At 46.4% G+C, this 17743-nt stretch overlaps 1 protein-coding gene and 1 pseudogene across 4 annotated transcripts in view; one reads left to right on the top strand and one right to left on the bottom strand.

The window, feature by feature from the left end:
- The window catches only part of ank1a (ankyrin 1, erythrocytic a), a 111174-nt gene that overhangs the window by 45608 nt on the left and 47823 nt on the right, over window positions 1–17743 (top strand). Inside the window, exons 1-3 of one of the 4 annotated variants that reach the window (XM_061817069.1) lie at window positions 6906–6992; window positions 13207–13308; window positions 16275–16373. In XM_061817069.1, coding sequence (XP_061673053.1) covers window positions 6966–6992; window positions 13207–13308; window positions 16275–16373 — 228 coding nt within the window. In that variant the 5' untranslated portion in view covers window positions 6906–6965. Of the gene's footprint in view, window positions 1–6905; window positions 6993–13206; window positions 13309–15970; window positions 16138–16274; window positions 16374–16718; window positions 17732–17743 lie in introns of those variants that run through there. The other 3 variants (XM_061817068.1, XM_061817070.1, XM_061817071.1) reach the window with 3 other exon arrangements.
- Window positions 2678–2795, bottom strand: LOC133500108 (5S ribosomal RNA; annotated as a pseudogene).

Here is a 17743-nt window from a genome sequence, read left to right as displayed (position 1 = left end):
AGACCGTATTTTAGCGCATCTGAAGGGTTCCGTTCCGATTTCAGATGCAATGATCACAATACAAGGTTCTTTGATACTTATTGAGATGGAGAGGATTAAGGACCAGGTTCCGTCGCAGTAGCTAAGCACAGCCTCTCCTTCTTCTTCTCCTTCCACCTCTCAGCAGTCATGCTAAGTACGCCAGCTTGTTCATGTCAATGTATGTGTTTTTTTTTTATACAAAGTGTTTTGATGTAAATTCTGACTTTAATGGTGGAATCCGACTTAAGTCGAAATTTGAGTCAAGTCTCTAGTCTACGAACGGATTTCAGTTGTAGACCGAGGACTCCCTGTATTTTAAACCAATACAGCAAATGATCGTTGCTGGGTTGCTCATGACTATTTTTGTAGTACGCAGTCGCACTCGCCTTCCCTCTTTAATTCTATTTTGCCTCGTAAGGTTGGGCTTTGTGAATATTTCATAAATGACATATGCACAATGGGCCCTGGGACTCAATCATTCAGGTTGTTTTACATTCAGTAGCAATTTCTTTGTTCGGAACTTTAAAAAAAAAATACAGGGAGTCCTCTGTCCTACAGTAGCGACTTCAGTCGGATTCCACCATTAAAGTCAGAATTTACATCAAAATGTATAAAAAAACAAATACATTGAAATAAACAAGACGATGTACTTGACATGACTGCCGAGAGGTGGATGTAGAAGAAGAAGAAGGGGAGGCTGTGCTTAGCTAGTGCGAAGGAACCTGGTCCTCAGTCTTCTCCATCTCGACAAGTATCAAAGAACCTTGTTTTGTGATCATTGCATCTGAAATCGGAACGGAAGCCTTCATCACATGCGCTAAAATACGGGCTTTGTCTTTAATAATTGTCACCACGGTCGACCGACTGAAGCCTTGGTGGTAATGGTGTCTCTCCTTTCACCAATCGTTTTATGATCTTGAGGTTTGTTTCCATGGTCATGGATTTTCTTTTGGCTGCAGAAGCATTGCTAAAAGAAACAGCTAGGTTTCTTCTATGGGGCCATAATGTTGAAAAAGGAGGGCGAAAAATGCAAAGATGCAAACATGGACGAGCATTAGCCAGACAAAATGACAGACAGGGAACGGGCGTTGTAAAGTTGAAACGTCTTAGGTCGAGACCGCCGTAACCCGAGGACTCCCTATAAAAAGATATATATATTAAAAAATCAGAGTAATTAAAAAAAACAAACAATGAGAGCAAAGTAAAGAGAGTAACCATTATGTAGGTCAACGCGAAACCAGCAAATTGATCTGGAAAGTGAGGAAGAAACGGAGCTCTGATTTTATCCATATCTGGAAAATATGTATGATTCATAATGTTTACAGATGTCAGCAATTATTATGACGCAAATACTAAGCAACAAAATTCTCCTTGTATGACTGCTGTTGTTGTTTTTATCCGGGCTGGACCTAACATGCTCGCTGACTGTTCCGACGGCCACCCGGTGATGAGAGGACTCAAAACGCTCTCCGTCGAGGCGGCGTCGCGTATAGTCGGCGCCCCGTAAAGGCCGTGGCTCCTCTGCTACTATTAGTACTTATTGGGATCGGAGAAGGTCCCCCGGCAGCTCTTAACGGGGCCCTCATTTAGTCCGCGGAGACAGATGCTCTGGAAGCCAAGCCCCATTCGTCACACTGCGCTCGCACGGCAGATTCAATATGAAGAAAAGCAAACTGTCATATAAATTCTCCCTCGTCTCAGTTTCTCTTTCCCAGCTGCTCCCCCCCCCCCCCTCCCCCGGCCCACTGTAGATGCCGACTACATTAGGGCGGCCATTCATGTCCCCACCGCCGGCAGTTGGCTGTAATTTGTTTCAGCGAGGGGGGGTGCGGAGTGTCATTTACATGTGAAAGGCCGTGGCCTATTCAAATATTAGAGCGCTCATTTTGATCCCAGAGTTATTAATACCGGCTTTGAAAATTCCGGGTTCGAGTTTTTCTTTCTCTCTTTTTTTTTTTTTTTTTTGTTGGGTGTCATTGTGTGTCCTCAGTTGGTTGGAGACCAATTCATCGAGATTTATTTTTTTTTAAACTTGCAATAGTCACAATTACGAGTTTTTTTTTTTTCTGAGGAAAGTCGGCGATTGTTCTAAACAAGGTTAGAAAACGAGTAACACCAAATGCATGCGGGCGTGCATGTGCATGCGAGAGGCGAATGCGCAACACGGCGTGGCGAACGTGCTTCGGAAAGCCTCGAGGCCAAAGTTTCACCACACGTCCGCAAATACGTTTGAACCCTCTCTGGACCGAATAAAATTTTGCAGAGAGGAAAAAGTCTGATACTTTTAGAAAATGTTACTCTGGACTTGAATTTTCGATTATATTTAAACCTGTTGCAAATTTGCAACCCCTGCCCGGAAAGGGTTAAACATTGAGGTTCCTATTTGCCGCTCATTTGACACGTCAAAATATGAAGTCAAACAAGCGTCTGTCAAAAAGTTTCCTGTAGGAACAGCCAAAATAATTTCCTTTTGTCACAGTTGTAAAGCTGCACAGGCAATTTCCTGTCGAATGTGGCAACATTCTTAGATGTAATCTTCTTTTGGCTTGTCCCGTTTGGGGCCGCCACAGTTTTACGCCGGACGCCCTTCCCGATGCAACCCATTTAGCCTTTTATTATTTGTTATATTTTAGCCTAGCATTCAGCCGAGGAGAGAAGCTTACAGCACCTGGTATTCCCAGGCGGTCTCCCATTCAAGTACTAACCAGGGCAAAACCGCTTAGCTTCCGAGATCTGACGAGATCGGGCGTTCTCAGGGTAGCGTGGCCGTTGGCCCACATTCTTAAATGTAATAAATGTTTCAAAATGAGCCAACTACTGTTAAAATCAAGGTTTTACAACAAACAAACCAAACGAGCCAAAGAAAAGGTAAAACCCTTGCCCAGAGCTAATGACTTAAGCTAACTTAGCTTGATGCTAACGTAGCACTGACATCATTTTGCGCAACTTTGTGAAAATTCCGAGCTTGGACTTTTGTTTAGAACGCGATTCTTTTGAGTTTGAAACATTACTGTCAGCAATTAAACGTTTACCGATTGATTGTTCCTGGCATTCGGCTTGTTGTATTTGAATATTATGTATAGCCATCCATTTTCTTTTATGGGAAGTCATAAAAAGCACAGGGGGGAACATGCGTACAGCTAAATCACTCAAATGTCAAATTTTTTTAAAACCCTGAACATGTTTGCTTTGAATCAACACTATGAACCTAATTGCTGTCTTACTATGCAGCTCGTAATAGATTCACATAACCGAAATATTATTCACAGCCCAATTACATCACTCGAAATCATAGCCCAATTGCAGTGTTGATCAAAAGCAACTTTACGCAGTTTGAGTCCGCTGCCTGAAATAAATGCCTTGTATGCATTTGGATGATTGCTAATTGCTGCATTATGTTAACGCGGTGTATGTGTGTATTTTATACTTGCATGCGTTCACTCCGGGTTTGTATGTGTGTGCGCCGGTTGGAGGATCCGTGAGAGTGTGCGTTTTTGAAACTGTACGATTGTGTGGGGCAGCAGTTCGGCTCTGTTATTACCGTCAAATTAACGTTATATTACGCCTCATAGTCCTATTCGCTCGACTGATTAGATGGTAGCTTATATGCAATTTCTCCCCCCCCCATAACCTCCAGTCATGCACATATTTTTGAGGCAACCAAGCATTTTCCGAACAACATAAATGTATTAGATATTGATTTTATTAGATTTTAATTACCGTAATTCCTGGCCTATAGATCGCACCTGGTTATAAGAGCTTAATACTAGTGTGGCGTTAGCGTTTGCGCGGGTCTAGCATTAGCGCAGTACTAGCATTAACGTGGGGCTAGCATTAGCACGGCGCTAGCGTTAGCGCAGGGATAGCATTCGTTATAAGCCTCGGTACACATTAAACTCTCTGTACCGAGGCTTACAAACAGGTGCGCTAACGCTAGCGCCGCATGCCCCCATAAACCGCAGGGTTGAAAGTGTGTGGAAAAAAGTCGCGGCTTGTAGGCCGGAAATTGCGAGAAGAATAAAGTCACGTCTGAATGTGCCGTGTCCACTGAGAGGTGAGAAAGAAGCCGACCCAGCCTTTTGGGTTACATGACGGGGTGTCACACTCCAGGCCGGGGGATTTGAAAAGGTTTCACAGTCCTGACGGCCCTCTGGGGGAAAACTGTGTCCACGATGTGGCCCGTGACAAAAATCAGTTTGACATCCCTGCTTTACGCTATGGGGGGGTTGAACTGAAACTTTTACCATTCATTAAGAGTCACAGTTGCTAGTGTTATCGTTTCGTTTACAAGCTCAACACCCATAGACACAGAAATATAGAGGTGGTGTTTAATGAGATGAAGGAATCAGTGTAAAATAAATAGGACGTACCAGTATTGCTTTAAAATCAAAGTTAAGTCTTCCAAGCTCGTGGCACCTTGTCACTAAAACGCTTTTTCTCTTTGTTCTCTTCATAAATTGCGGTTTGCCCGAACAGATCCCGCCTGATGCCCGCCAAGACGTTCCCCCGCTTGTGAGTGACGGCTCTGTTCGTCGTTTGAAGGAGTTTACGTCGTCAGATCGGGGTTAACGTTTTCTTTTTCCCTCCTTTTTAACGGGTCTTGACTATTTCCCATCTCCGCCTTCCCACTTAGGAATACAAATGGACGTCCGGACCGGTGGCGACACATCTCATGCCGTCACTTTCACTCCATTGCCTTTTTTAATATGCGTAATGTTTCTAATAGCTTGAGTTTGTCTCCCACAGGTTAAACCGGCTGTGCGGGTTTATTGAAAACTTTCTATATTCGCTCAAACAGGAACTTTTCGATGAATGTTGAGCGTGTGGATGCTCGCGCAGACTATTTGAAGCCGCTTGTGCAGACACATTGGTGCAGACTATTTACTGACGCTGCGTTCCTTGAAGACAAATGGAGCAAACGTCGATTGATTCGGTATTAAATCACACCAAGGCTTCCCCCGAGCGCGAAAGCATAAATTCCTTTTTTCTACGAGATGCTGTTGAGGAAGTTGGGGAAAAAGACAGCCGCCAAAGGGCCGTCGTTTATTTCAGTCGACGCTTCTCTTAGCTGCTCCGGCACCTCCGGACAAAAGGCGGTATAGCCGCTTACAAGCAAGAACACGTGGACAGGCCAAGTCCTTTTATCCTGTCGACAAGGCGGACCCCGACATCGAGGGCAGAGGGCACGGCTGGCCCGGGTCTAAATCAACTCTGCCACCGAACTGGAGTGTGTCTGGATTTATTTCGGCTTCCCGAAAAACGTTTCCGTGGCGACAAGCTATGGATCAGTGAGAAGCTATCATTCTTTTTCCCGGTTGGGACTCTTTGGAGCTACCGCACGCGGAGACCCTGGAAGGTTGATTTCGAAGAGTTGTTGGACTTTTATAGTGAAGGGATGACGGGACAATTTGTCACGTTTTTTTTTTTTTTTTTAAATTTAACTTATTCAAGTGGATCAGCTGGTAAAGTTTTGGCCTCACAGTTCTGAGGACCTGGATTCAATCCCAGCCACACCTGTGTGGAGTTTGCATCTTCTCCCCGTGCCTGCGTGAGTTTTCTCATGGCACTCCGGTTTCCTCCCACGTCTCAAAAACATGCAACATGAATTTGACACTCTAAATTGCCCATAGGTGGGATTATGAGTGTGACTGTTTGTCTCTATGTGCCCTGCAATTGGCTGGTGACCAGTTCAGGATGTACCCCGCCTCCTGCCCGTTGACAGCTGGGATAGGCTCCGGCACTCACAGTGACCCTCGTGAGGATAAGCGGCTAAGAAAATGGATATCCAAGTGGGTTTTCTTTTTGGGGCGCATACGGTGCCGCTTTTCATCACTTTTAAAAAGTATGGAGTGGATGGAAGTCCCATGTAATGTTATTGCTCAGGTCACGCTCCAGTGCAACGGAGTTGCATGTAGCCTTCTTGCAACATTGCCCCCCCCCACACCCCCACCCCTCTGTCCTCTCTTCTCCAGCATTTATCTCCCCGCATGGTTTTGGCAGCGATGTGCTTTTCCCAGCATTTAGACAGGAGCGGCTGAGAAGGAGGGTGAGAGGTAGAGAAAAGAAGGCCTTTTCAACGCGGGAATGACGGACGCTTTATTAAAGGAGGCAGAGCCTTTTGAGAGGCTGGCCCCCTTTATGCCCCCCCCACACTCTCTCTCTCTCACACACACACACACACACACACCACACACACACACAACCTCCTCAACCCAAGTGTCTGGCCCATTGTCATGGGGCGGTGGCAGCAACCCCCTCACCAAGCGCTTTGTCACTGTAAGTCACCTCACTAGCTGAAACAGATCTGCGAATCCCCCCCCCCCACCACCTCACACCCCCGTACCCATTTTCCACAGTAACTCTATTTATTGTCCACGGACAAACGATTGCGCGGCTGTCACAAAACATGCAGGAGACGCCGAGATGGGCGTGACGCGCGGGGAAGACGCGACGAGAGAAAGGGAGGCATAAAGTGGAGGTGACAGCGCGGCTCAATCTCGGAACGGTGCCTTCGGGTGCGCGAGGTAGAGACACCGAGCGCCGCGCCGCGAGGTGGCAAAGAGTGCCGCTCGAAACTTTTTTTTTTGGCGTGGGAATTTCCCGCGGCCAAAACGGAAATATTTCCCGTCAAGGAGGCTCGGTAGGGAGGAGATTCGCGTAGCGATGGTCGCTTTTCGGCCCCCGGCTAGCGAAACGTGCGTCTTTAAGATACAGGCAACATTCCTGCGCAGATAAAAGCCGAGGCCCCCTCGACCCCACCCTCCCCGTCTCCCCACCCACCGAACTGGGTTGAGCGTGTGTGCCTGTGTTTGCGTCGGACGGGGTGGGGTGGGGTGGGGGGTACCGCGTGGCCCGCGTGGTGGCACTGGCAGGGGGCAATTGGAAAGACATCTTTCAGTTTGGGACAAGAGAACGCCGGAAAGACAGCGGAGGGGCCCGCAGGCATGCCGGCCAAGAGCGTCACTTTCCGAGTGAGTAACTGCAAAACCTTCACTTCTCTTCTTCTGCGCTGTAACATCTCTGTCTTTCTCTCTCTCTCTCTCTCCTCTCTCTCTCTCTCTTTCTCTCTCTCTCTCTCTTTCCATCTCTCACGTGCTTCGCAAAGTTCTCGGGCCGCATATTGCCACGATCACCGAAACATTTTTCTCGGATAAGCGCCTCCTCGGAGTCCACTTGTGTTCACTTTTTTTTTTTTTTTTTTTTTTTTACTTTTCAGCTTTATTTAACTTGATCCAGCGGCTTTGAATGTAAACGCACGTTTGATTCAGTCAGATTGCGCTTGTGTTTGGTCCCAAATATTATTTTTCCACATCTTCAACTCACCTTGTTTCATTTTTCACTGCCCCTAAAAGAGGGAAAAAAACACAAGTGACACAAAAGCGTACCTGGATTCGATTTTACACACTCAGTAGTTATTTTTAAAAGCACGGGTCAAGTTGTTAGTTAAGTGCTTTCTTAAAAAAAGTCTTTTGGGGGGGTGACTTAAAAGAGGCACAACATTGCTTTCATCTTGATTAGTTGGGATTATCTATGCGAGTTTGCCGCGTGTGCCTCAAAGATTAGCGTACACGCGCGTTGAGTTGTTGTTGTTTTTTCTTCCCCCCCCTCTTAATCTTGTTTTTGACTTCTCTTGTTCCACTGTTTGATTTCCCATTTTGTGTGATGTCAACCAGGATTAGCCAGGGGTAAGTAAACCCGGAAGGTCGGCGGGCTGATTAGCTGGTCCGTTAATGGGGGGGGGGGACCTTTTCCGAATCATTTGACCGGACTTTTATAATCAAGAGAACCAACAGAGCGACGCGAGCGCGAGTCTTGCAGATTGCATGCGAGCCTTTTGAGTTGAGGAGAAGAAGAAATGTCATTTTTTGTAGATTTGAAGATAAATTAAGGTCAATTACCACTGTGGGATTTAACCGTAATTTAATATTTAGCTCCATTAATACATCACTAAAAGGGATTAATGAGTACTCTTGTTTGACATTTGCAGGATAGCAGTTGTTGTCGGGCTGGATGTAAAAGTTACAAGTTTTGTAAATATCCACTAAGAATGGAGATGTGCTGATCCTCAAAACTTCACAGATGATTTATTATTGTGAAATTTTTTTGTTGTTGTTGGCAAATGCAAACTGATACATTTAGGTTGTGAATCGGTCATCTGGTTGTTAAAAGATAACAAATTGTACCTAATTACAGCTCAAATGGGTGACGATAATTACGATAATCGCATCCACCGGCACGGCGGAGGAAGTAAATAATCCAGATGGAGATGACGCGCGGTAGACTTCCATATCTCGACAGACGCGCGGACTGAAGCGCCGCAAACGGCTTCCCGTAAACGCGGTCCCGCGGGGCCCCCCCCCCGTCCGACTAAGTCGACGCTTAACTACGTCTCGGTACCCGGAAGCGGCCCGCTCTGATAGATCGGCCTGAGAGACGTGAGCGGGGGAGAGACAGAGGCTAAAGGGGGGGAGGCCCTGAGGAAGAAAAAATCAATTTCGTGAGCAAACGCAAGTCAGCAGAAAAGGATGATGAAAGAGCTGTTTAAGTACACTGCGGGAATTTCCGTATGCCTTGCTCAATCTTCCTGTATAATAACGCACCTATTACACACTGTTGGGGTTCATCTGGATGTTTGCTATTTTTTTTTTTTTTTTTTTTTAGAGGAATTGGTTGTGTGTGCACACTCTCAAAAGTGTCTGTTGACCTTTTGTTTTTCACATATTGGCAAAATAAAAACTATTTGATCATTTGCTCATCGGGATTTTCCCCAAGATGAACAAATCTTTTGCCTTTGTGCTTTGCATTCCCCGGATATGTTCATCGGCGATATTATTATTATTATTCCCTTGACATTCCCGGCGGAGCATCTGAGGGATTGGACTCCCTGTTGCACTGGTAACAAGGAGGTCCGGTTTAATCCCGAGGTTCACTTCCCCTCCGCGAGGCCAACGTGTCGACAAAAGCGATGTGCGTTCAACCGACAATCGGCGAGTTGAATCCTAATAGACAGTTAATGCTTAATGCATTAATTTTCCCGTACTTAATAAGAGCATTATTGCCCCCCCCCTCCCCCCCACACCTTAATTTCTAACGATTGCCATGGAATGTGTCTGCTTAAAGGCACAGAACTAAAAGATTTGAGTTCCTTTTTGCCACTGTTGAGCGACTTATTCCAAATAATTGTAATAGATGAACCGGAAACGTAATGGGAATCTCGAAGGGCCATTTGAAGCCCACAGAAACCGCATCGGTGGTCTTCTGGAATCCAAATATCTACGATTTAAAAAGGTTTTACGTCTCGCAAATGCGATTCCATTATCTTATGTAATTATCGCCGTCGGCACCACAGTCGAGGCTTCGTAGAAATGGCGATTCCTCAAGACGTCGCGGTCCACTTCACGGGAAGATGGGGGATGTCGATCCGGTGCGCAAACGCGCTGCAGAGGGGGTGATGTCATCCCGACTGCTGCGGCACCGGGCAGAGCAGAAAGAAAGGTGGCGGGGAGGGGGTTCCGAGCAGTCAGCGTTCGGGGAAGAAGAATTTTTTTGCCTCCGGCGTGAGCGCAAGAATGAAAATTTTAGCCTTCTCCTGCTCCAAAGCAAAATCGTCATTAGCGTTGCTCAACCGTGCGCGCCTGCCACCCCGCTGTCGTTTATTGCGGGGCGAGTTATTGTGTCTTGTTTCTTTTTCCCCCCACAAATAGAATGATTAATCATCTCGCGCCCGAGAGCGTGAGGCGCGCGTCCTTTTCCCTGGGAATCGTCGGGGAGCAAGGCATTCATCTCAATTACGCCGCGGCCGTCCCGGGCTAGCGTAGCAGAAAGAATGTTTTGCAAAAGGCTTTACATGGGGTGTTGTGTGTTTTGGAATCGCCACGGGTGGAGTTCGTTCGTCCTTATCTCCACGTTCGCACACGTTTCTTTGACGAAAGCGGTCACAGACGCATGCGAAAATGGTTTAGTGGATTTGTCATTCACGTGATATTGACAATTCAGCTCCGTCGGCGAGCTGCGCGGCGAAGCCTTTTGTGCGTCTCCGGGGTGTCTCCATGGCTGATGTGTGCCTGCATCAGCTGTGCTTGCTCCCGCGGCGATGACAGGATGTTTCTGGTGTCGCCATGGCACTTTTCAAACATTTCATGCAACAGAGCACCAAGCCCCCGTTGTCCTCGCTGCGTTTCGTAGCTTAGAGTTTCAACCCCGACAAGTTGCATGTTTCAAAACCAGTTTGACTGAGCCTGTTTAACACTAGCACGGCGCTAGCGCCAGGCTAACGCTAAGGGCCGGTGAAAATAAAATTTACCGGTAAATATCACTGAGAACCAGCAGCAATACGCGAGCACAGCGCTAACGGTTGGCCGGCCAGTTTAAGTAAAACTTACTGGTTAAAAAAAAACATACCTGCTAAAATCACTGAGACACGGCAGTAACATGCTAGCGCAGCGCTAACGGGGCCGGACCCGGTAAAAGTCACTTCCTCGGCACGAATATTCCACAGGTCTCACTCTTATCTTTTCCGCTCGAGTGCCCCCTCGCGGCCGTTAGAAAAAATGCACAAATTAGCCGCATCGCTGCATAAACCGAAGCATGTGAAAAAAGTCGCAGTTTATAGGTCGGAAATGATGGTAATCTGGTGAAAATTTAAAACTTTTTTTATTTGTTTCAAGATCATTTTTACTTGAAAGAAATCTTTTTGATTTGTCTTTTTTCCCCCCTTATTTATTTTCAAGAAAAACAATTGGCTACAAACAAGATATTTGGAGAGTCAAATTATTTTTGAGTGGAAATGATTCTTGTTGAGGTTTTGAGTTTTTGCAGTGTAAGAACTGGAGGGTTAGTGTGTGTGTGTGTGTGTGTGTGTTGTGTGTGTGTTGGTGTCTTATCACCTTCTCCCAAAGGAAAGAAATGAGAAATTAATTTCATATGGGAGGCAATCGTTAAAGTAAATCAGAGACACTCGTTCAAGTGATCCCGATTTAATAAACCACTTTTTATCAAGTGGATTCCCCCAATTTTTTTCTTCTTCTTTGTTTCGAAATACGGTTGTTTATCCAAGAGCGAGTATTTGTTGTAGCGAGTGGCTCAGCAGGAGCGCGCACAAAAGAGCCCAATTTACGTCGCTGGAAGGGGTTCGTTTTGAGCCGCGTCGCGATGTATTTTGTCGGGAACAAGGACAGCATTGTGCACGCAATTAATCCAGGAAGTTGTTTAAAATGGAAGCAGTGTTTATTCTTTTTGAGATTCTTTCTTTGTGTGCAATCACTCTGACTTTTTTTTTTTTTTTTTTTTAAGTGACCTCACTCCTTCCACAGCGCTTTGCCATTAGAGTCATGCCGAGGCGACGTTGTGTCGTTTGTTGCCAGGCCTCCGCTGCGGGCATGTGCTTCCTTTCAACATTTTTTTCTTTTTTAACTCAAGCTCACTGCTTCTGTCAAAAGACGGCCAACGAGCTGCGACAATAGATAACACAGCTTAAGGCGCCGTGGTATGAAGTTGAAAAGAGAAGTTGGGGGGGGGGGGCAGCTTCAGCGGTGTGTGTGCGTGTGATGCAGCATTCAGAATAACTACACCTGCCGAATGTACAGTTTGGATGGTCGGTGTTTACACGGATAGTCAAATGCAGAGGAGGAGATTATGCAAATGAGATGAGAAAGTGCAGACTTTGCCGCAGTCGGGTTTGTGTCGGTGACGCCGGTCCCGGTTCTCGCGGTGCCGCATGAGCGGCCGCGTGATGAAAAGTGCAAGGTATGCAATGTGTTTATCCTGTCAGGGGACAGCGGCACGGGGTGCGGGACCCAAATGCAGGACTCCGAGGCAAAGGCATCATGTTCAGAGTGGTTTTATCCCCAATTAAGGTCACACACACAGTTTAAGCAGTCCAAAAAGCCGGAGCCACTAAAACGCTAGGCTAGAGGCAAGGTCCAAAAATGTGAAACGAGGTCCGATGTTCTACGAGGCAAAACTTGACTAAGGTGGCACAAACTCACTGTGACAAAGTGTGCTAAATGTGCAACTTACGTAGAGTAGCGGTGGAGCATACGCAACAAACTGGCCAATGCCGGTGACGCATTCGCCACTTAAGTGTGTCAAACTTGAGGCCCGGGGGCCAGATCCGTCCCACCACATGATTTTATGTGGACCGCGAAGCCAAATCGAGAAGTGCCAATTTCGGTGATTCTTGTGAAAATCCGGACCAAAATTTCAAATTGTCATGTATCGTAAATGATAAAGTTGAGATATTACCAAACGTGAATAGTTGGAAAAACGCATTACCTGTGAGTTCTGATTCCAAAACTAGTTCATAAATTGCTGATGTAAATGTGATGAGATGATGAAATATTTTTGTTCCACAGTCATAAACAGCGCCTCTGAGGGGAAACCGGAACGACGACGTGGCCCGTGGGGGGAAAATGAGTTTGACACCCCTGGCTTAAGTGCTTGGTCAGTTCGAGTCCCGAATGCAACACCGCCGTGGCAGGGATCAGCTCTGGCCACGCCCCTCACATGAAGCACCGCCCATGGGCGTGGCCAGGCCATCCCCGTGACTTACCCTCACGGTCGGTGTTGCTTTAACAATAAATCTTAAATATGACGTGCGATTGTCAGCGCAGCGGCAAATGAGATGGGACGACAGTTGAGTTTTCCTCCTTTTTTTTTTTTTTTTCAATTTCTCAAATTTTCATTTAACCCTTTCACTGTGACGCAAGCGACCGTTGATGCAATATGACAAACGGTTGTCGTGGGCGGGATTGCGGCGAAAAAATGAAAAAGAGAAAAATGTGAAAGATCGCAAATTGCCAGCCTGGAAACAACAACAACAACACAATGAGTTTTACTTTTGCATTCAACTTCCATCGGACTCTGATGATCTGGACCTGATGGAGGTTTTGGTGGTTTTAAGTCACCTGCGCATCTATTAATACACTCGTTTGTCCGTGCAGATGTTTTTAAAATGAATAAAAGCGAAACGAGTGGAAAGATGACGCATTATCGCAAACAATTCTGGCCTTAACCCAAATGTATTTTTTCTCTGTATTTTCCTCTTTATTCCTTTTCTTTGTGTGTCCTTTGCTTTACCCCGTGTGTGTGTGTGTGTGTGTGTGTGTGTGTGTGTGTGTGTGTGTGTGTGTGACCCCCCCATCTTTTTCTTTTTTTTTTTTTTTTTTTTGTTCGCCGTGTTCGCAGGCAGACGCCGGCAACAGTTTCCTCCGAGCGGCCCGTTCCGGCAACCTGGACAAGGCCCTGGAACACATTAAGAACGGCATTGATATAAACACGGCCAATCAGGTGAGAGAGTGTGCGGCGGGATTCGCTCACCGCGGCGTTTCGGAACAAATTGTTGCGCGCGCTTTCCGCGAGAGGAGAAATCGCCGTGACCAGCCGGGATCACCGTCTCGCTCGTCTTTGCAGCCGTACCGTGTTTTGCGTTTTAAAATCTTCAGCGCGCATGACGTGCGAGTTAATCCGCTCGCTATTATAGTTGCGCGTACCCGTGTACTAGTTTGCATGCTCGGCCCTCCGGCGCAAGTAATAAATGGGCAAATGGTGTCTTCTTCTTCTTCTTCTTCTTTGGCGCACTCGTTTTCGTGCCGCATCCTTTTCTCTGACGCTCGCTCTCCGAGGTAATTGCCCTCCGCCGCCCTCGAGCGCTTGGCTCGTGACTAAAAACGTGACATGTGAGTGCACATGAGGACCGTCACGGTGCGTCCTCGGTAGCGTGTCGCCCTTTATGTAGACTTCAACGCCGACACTTTATAACATAGTAATAACAGCTCGCCTCGCCGCCTTGGTGAAGCAAAACAGCCAATGGGAAAAGAGGCCTGAATTATGCAACTTGCTACCGTTCAAAACTGTCCCGAGACATCGGCGTTTCATCTGTAATCAGAATTCAAAAGTGTGCTACTCTTTTTGCTGCGAAGTCCCCGTCAAGTGAAAATTGAGACAAGTTAACAATCCTGCCGAATTTGAATGATGGCAAAATTCTCAAAGATGTGAAAATACAAGCCGTCCTCTCCACTTTTAGACGCACTTTTGTGTGCTGGAACAACGCCCCGCGCAGCTGTCAATCAAATACTACTACTTCCACCCAGAAAAATGGATGCTACTCTCTCGAGCTTCTTTATGTTTACACATAACTACAAGTTTGATTATGTCAGACTTTTACCTCTCTTTTCCGTGGACTCAAGGCTGACTAAAGCGGCCATGCCGTCCTGAAGCCCAGGTCCTCAAACTGGCTCTCAAGTCAGATTTTTCAAACAAAAAAATCCCCCCCACATGAGAGCTCTGCTGACGGCCGACAATGAAGCGCTCTAATCTGGCCGTGCCAGCAGACTATCAAAAGGGAAACCGCTCATCGCAATGGACCTTTCTGACTGGCCTTCTTAAGCTCCGCCCCCTTAGCTATGGTTACCATGCCCCCGCAAGCTTCCAAAGTGGCGACTGATCAGAACAGGTTTGAAGTCGATTCTCTATCCTGTATGCCAGATAATATTGCGGTATGTTTTATGCCAAATGTGTCAGACTTGCGCAAGAGAGTTCTCCAGAGAGGTCTCAACTATTTCACGCAAGGATATGTACACAGAATTTAAGATTTTGGACGGAGCAGGACGCAACGTCAGAGTTACAGCGAAACTTTGGCGATCGGCGGAAAAAAAGTTTGACGCCTCACAAACTTCATATTGAAATCCAACAGGATAAAATAGTGGAATCGTAATGCGCATGTAAAGCGGGGTGAGTACTTTTTACTTGGAAAAATCACGAGTAATATCGTAGTCTTTTAGTCATTTGACTTGGCTCGTAATGGAACCTAGTGCTCTGTTTTAAAAGTCTGATGCGATAAAAATAGACAGACATTTCTCTTGCATGACATGGCGCATTTACGTATCGCTAACCCGACTCTTCGGCATAAAACATGACACATTTCATTCAGCAGGTCAGTGATACACTGAGAAAGTGAAAGTTGTTCTCCTGCAATGTATAAAGCACTGATAATAATTCAGAGAAGATACTTCTCCCTCACTTACCATCAAACATACAGCCTATTGTTTGTTGATATTGTCCACATTTAGTTGTACGCAGGCTCTTCCGCGACCCTTAATCCATTGTAGACACTTCCTCGACTGTGTTTTATGCTTTGTAAAATGAATCAATGGAGCAAGATATCTTTCATCAGAATTGCGCGTTCCTCAAGTGCATCTGAGGACCATTTTCTTCGTAACGTTAACTTTTCCAAGTGCCTGCTACTGACAACCAGCATTGCTTGTGGGACAGTACAGCGACAGGGGCGTGTCAAGCCAGGGGTTAAGACAATGCGGCTGTTGTTGCTGATTGGCTATTATTATACGACTGATCGACAAGTCGGAAAGGTCCGTCGCGTCGGCTGACCCCTGATGGACGTAAGCGCTCAAGAACGCTTTCAGTAACAAATCTCTGAATTCACTTTACAGGGTCTTTAAAGCCCTCTTCTCTCACGTTACTTCTTTACTGGATGCAGACGCCTTCTTTTGGTTTTATGCCAGTGATTGGCAAGATTTGACGCATTGGCATTGTGCCCGTGCGACTGCTGCGTTAGTGATGTACCGTTTTTGATCCAAGGAGGGGGTGAGGGTCTCCACTGTGGTGGTGGGTTTTAGAACCGCTCGCTAACCGGCACACTGCTTCACTCCTGCTCTGCTCTTGTGATTTTTTTTTTTTTTCTTTCTCTCTCAACCCGACAGCAGCTTTTCCCTCACGGTCACTGTGCTTGTTTTTGTTTTGTCCCCCCCCCCCTTTTTTTTTCCCTCCCCCTTGTCGCACCATCTCCTGAGTTTGCAGTAGAGTGATGGTCTGCTGTGGTCTCTCCACTCAGAGGAATAATATCAGTGGTGTGGGAAAGGTCCAACCTCACATGTCCTGTGCGGCTGAAGGAAGGCTGTGTGAGGTCAGACCTATCCCACACGGCTCGTATTCTTCCCGGCCACGAGACCAGCGGCCCGCCATCTCGCTCCAGCCCGCCGCTGTCCGCTCCTCCTCCTGCCATTGTCATCAATTTTAATGAAAATGATTTCATTCTCATTTTCATCCTTGTAGTCATATTTTCTTTTTTTTTTTTTTTGCTAATTATCTATGGTGTCATGCGTAAGTATTTGCCTCCTCTGGTTTGTGACTTGCAAACCAAATTTTTCCTACGCGTGTTTGATCCACGTGTGTGAAAACTTGACAGCAGTATAACTTTTTGATTTCACTCTAAATATGATTTCCCCCCACCCACTCAGAATGGTCTCAACGGGCTTCATCTGGCCTCGAAAGAAGGCCATGTCAAAATGGTGCTGGAATTGCTTCACAACGGAATCGTACTGGAGACCACTACAAAGGTGAAAAACCCGTCAGCATGACATTTTCCTTCATCTGTCAAAATGAAGTGCATATGCGGGACATGTCCAAGTGTTATCCATCCATCCATTTTCTTTTCCGCTTATCCTCACAAGGGTCGCGGGGAGTGCTGGAGCCTATCCCAGATTTCAACAGTACACCCTGAACCGATTGCCAAGCCAATCGCAGGGCACATGGAGACAAACAGCCGCACTCACAATCACACCAAGGCGCAATTTAGAGCGTCCAATTAATGCTGCATGTTTTTGGGATGTGGGAGGAAACCGGAGTGCCCGGAGAAAACATGCAGGCACCGGTAGAACATGCAACCTCCACACAGACGGGGCCGGGATCGAACCTGGGTCCTCAGAACTGTGAGGCCAACGCTTTACCGCCCCAAGTGTTATAATAATTATAATAATCATGACACTGCGATTAAAGCTAATCCAAAGCAGAGAGGTTATCTCTTGAAAGCATCCATTTTCCGAGCTGCTTATCCTCACAAGGGTTGAAACCACACGATAAAAACCACAGCATATGTATTCAAAGGGGAAACGTGGATTTGGACTGATTGCGTAGTTAGTTTTAAACTCCACACTATGAATCAATATTATTGTGAATTCAATAAAAGAGGCGGCACGGTGGGTCATCTGGTAAAAGCGTTGGCCTCACGGTTCTGAGCACCCAGGTTCGATCCCGTGTGGAGTTTGCGTTCTCCCCGTGCCTGTGTTACACTTGAAAGACTGCAGTCACCCAATTCTTTGTGCAGCATATTAAAGTTGTGTATTTTATTTCTATAAACGGCAAAGAATACGCGTTATAAATAGCTTCTTCTGCGAATGAGCTGGGCAGCGTTGGCTGACGGCTGCAACACAGCGCCCTCTGCTGGCGAATTGCTGTTACTATATCGAACACATTTAAACAAAGCAAATGTTATACTTAAGAGTTGAATTTAAGTGGTAAATTATTTAAAAAAAAAATGTTGTGTGGGTGGGCCAAAATTAATAATTTTTCTAACAGTACGTTATTAACGTTTAAGCAATTCCACTCCAAACACAATGTGCCACACCTGCGTGGGTTTTCTCCGAACAGTCCGGTTTCCTCCCACAACCCAAAAACATGCATCATTAATTGGACACTATTATTCTTTGTTTGACAATAAAAATGATAATAATAATATTCCAGGGTGGCACGGTGATGCAGCTGGTAAAGTGTTGGCCTCACAGATCTGAGGACCCGGGTTCAATCCCAGACCCGCCTGTGTGGAGTTTGCATGCGCTCCCCGTGCCTGCGTGGGTTTTCTCCGAGCACTCCGGTTTCCTCCCACATTGGACACTCTAAATTGCCCCGAGGTGTGATTGTGAGTACGAAT

This window comes from Syngnathoides biaculeatus, chromosome 4 (genome assembly GCF_019802595.1).
Source record: "Syngnathoides biaculeatus isolate LvHL_M chromosome 4, ASM1980259v1, whole genome shotgun sequence".
NCBI lineage: Eukaryota > Metazoa > Chordata > Actinopteri > Syngnathiformes > Syngnathidae > Syngnathoides > Syngnathoides biaculeatus.
The sequence above is the reverse complement of the archived record's forward strand: the minus strand, read 5'-3'. Positions and strand labels throughout refer to the sequence as shown.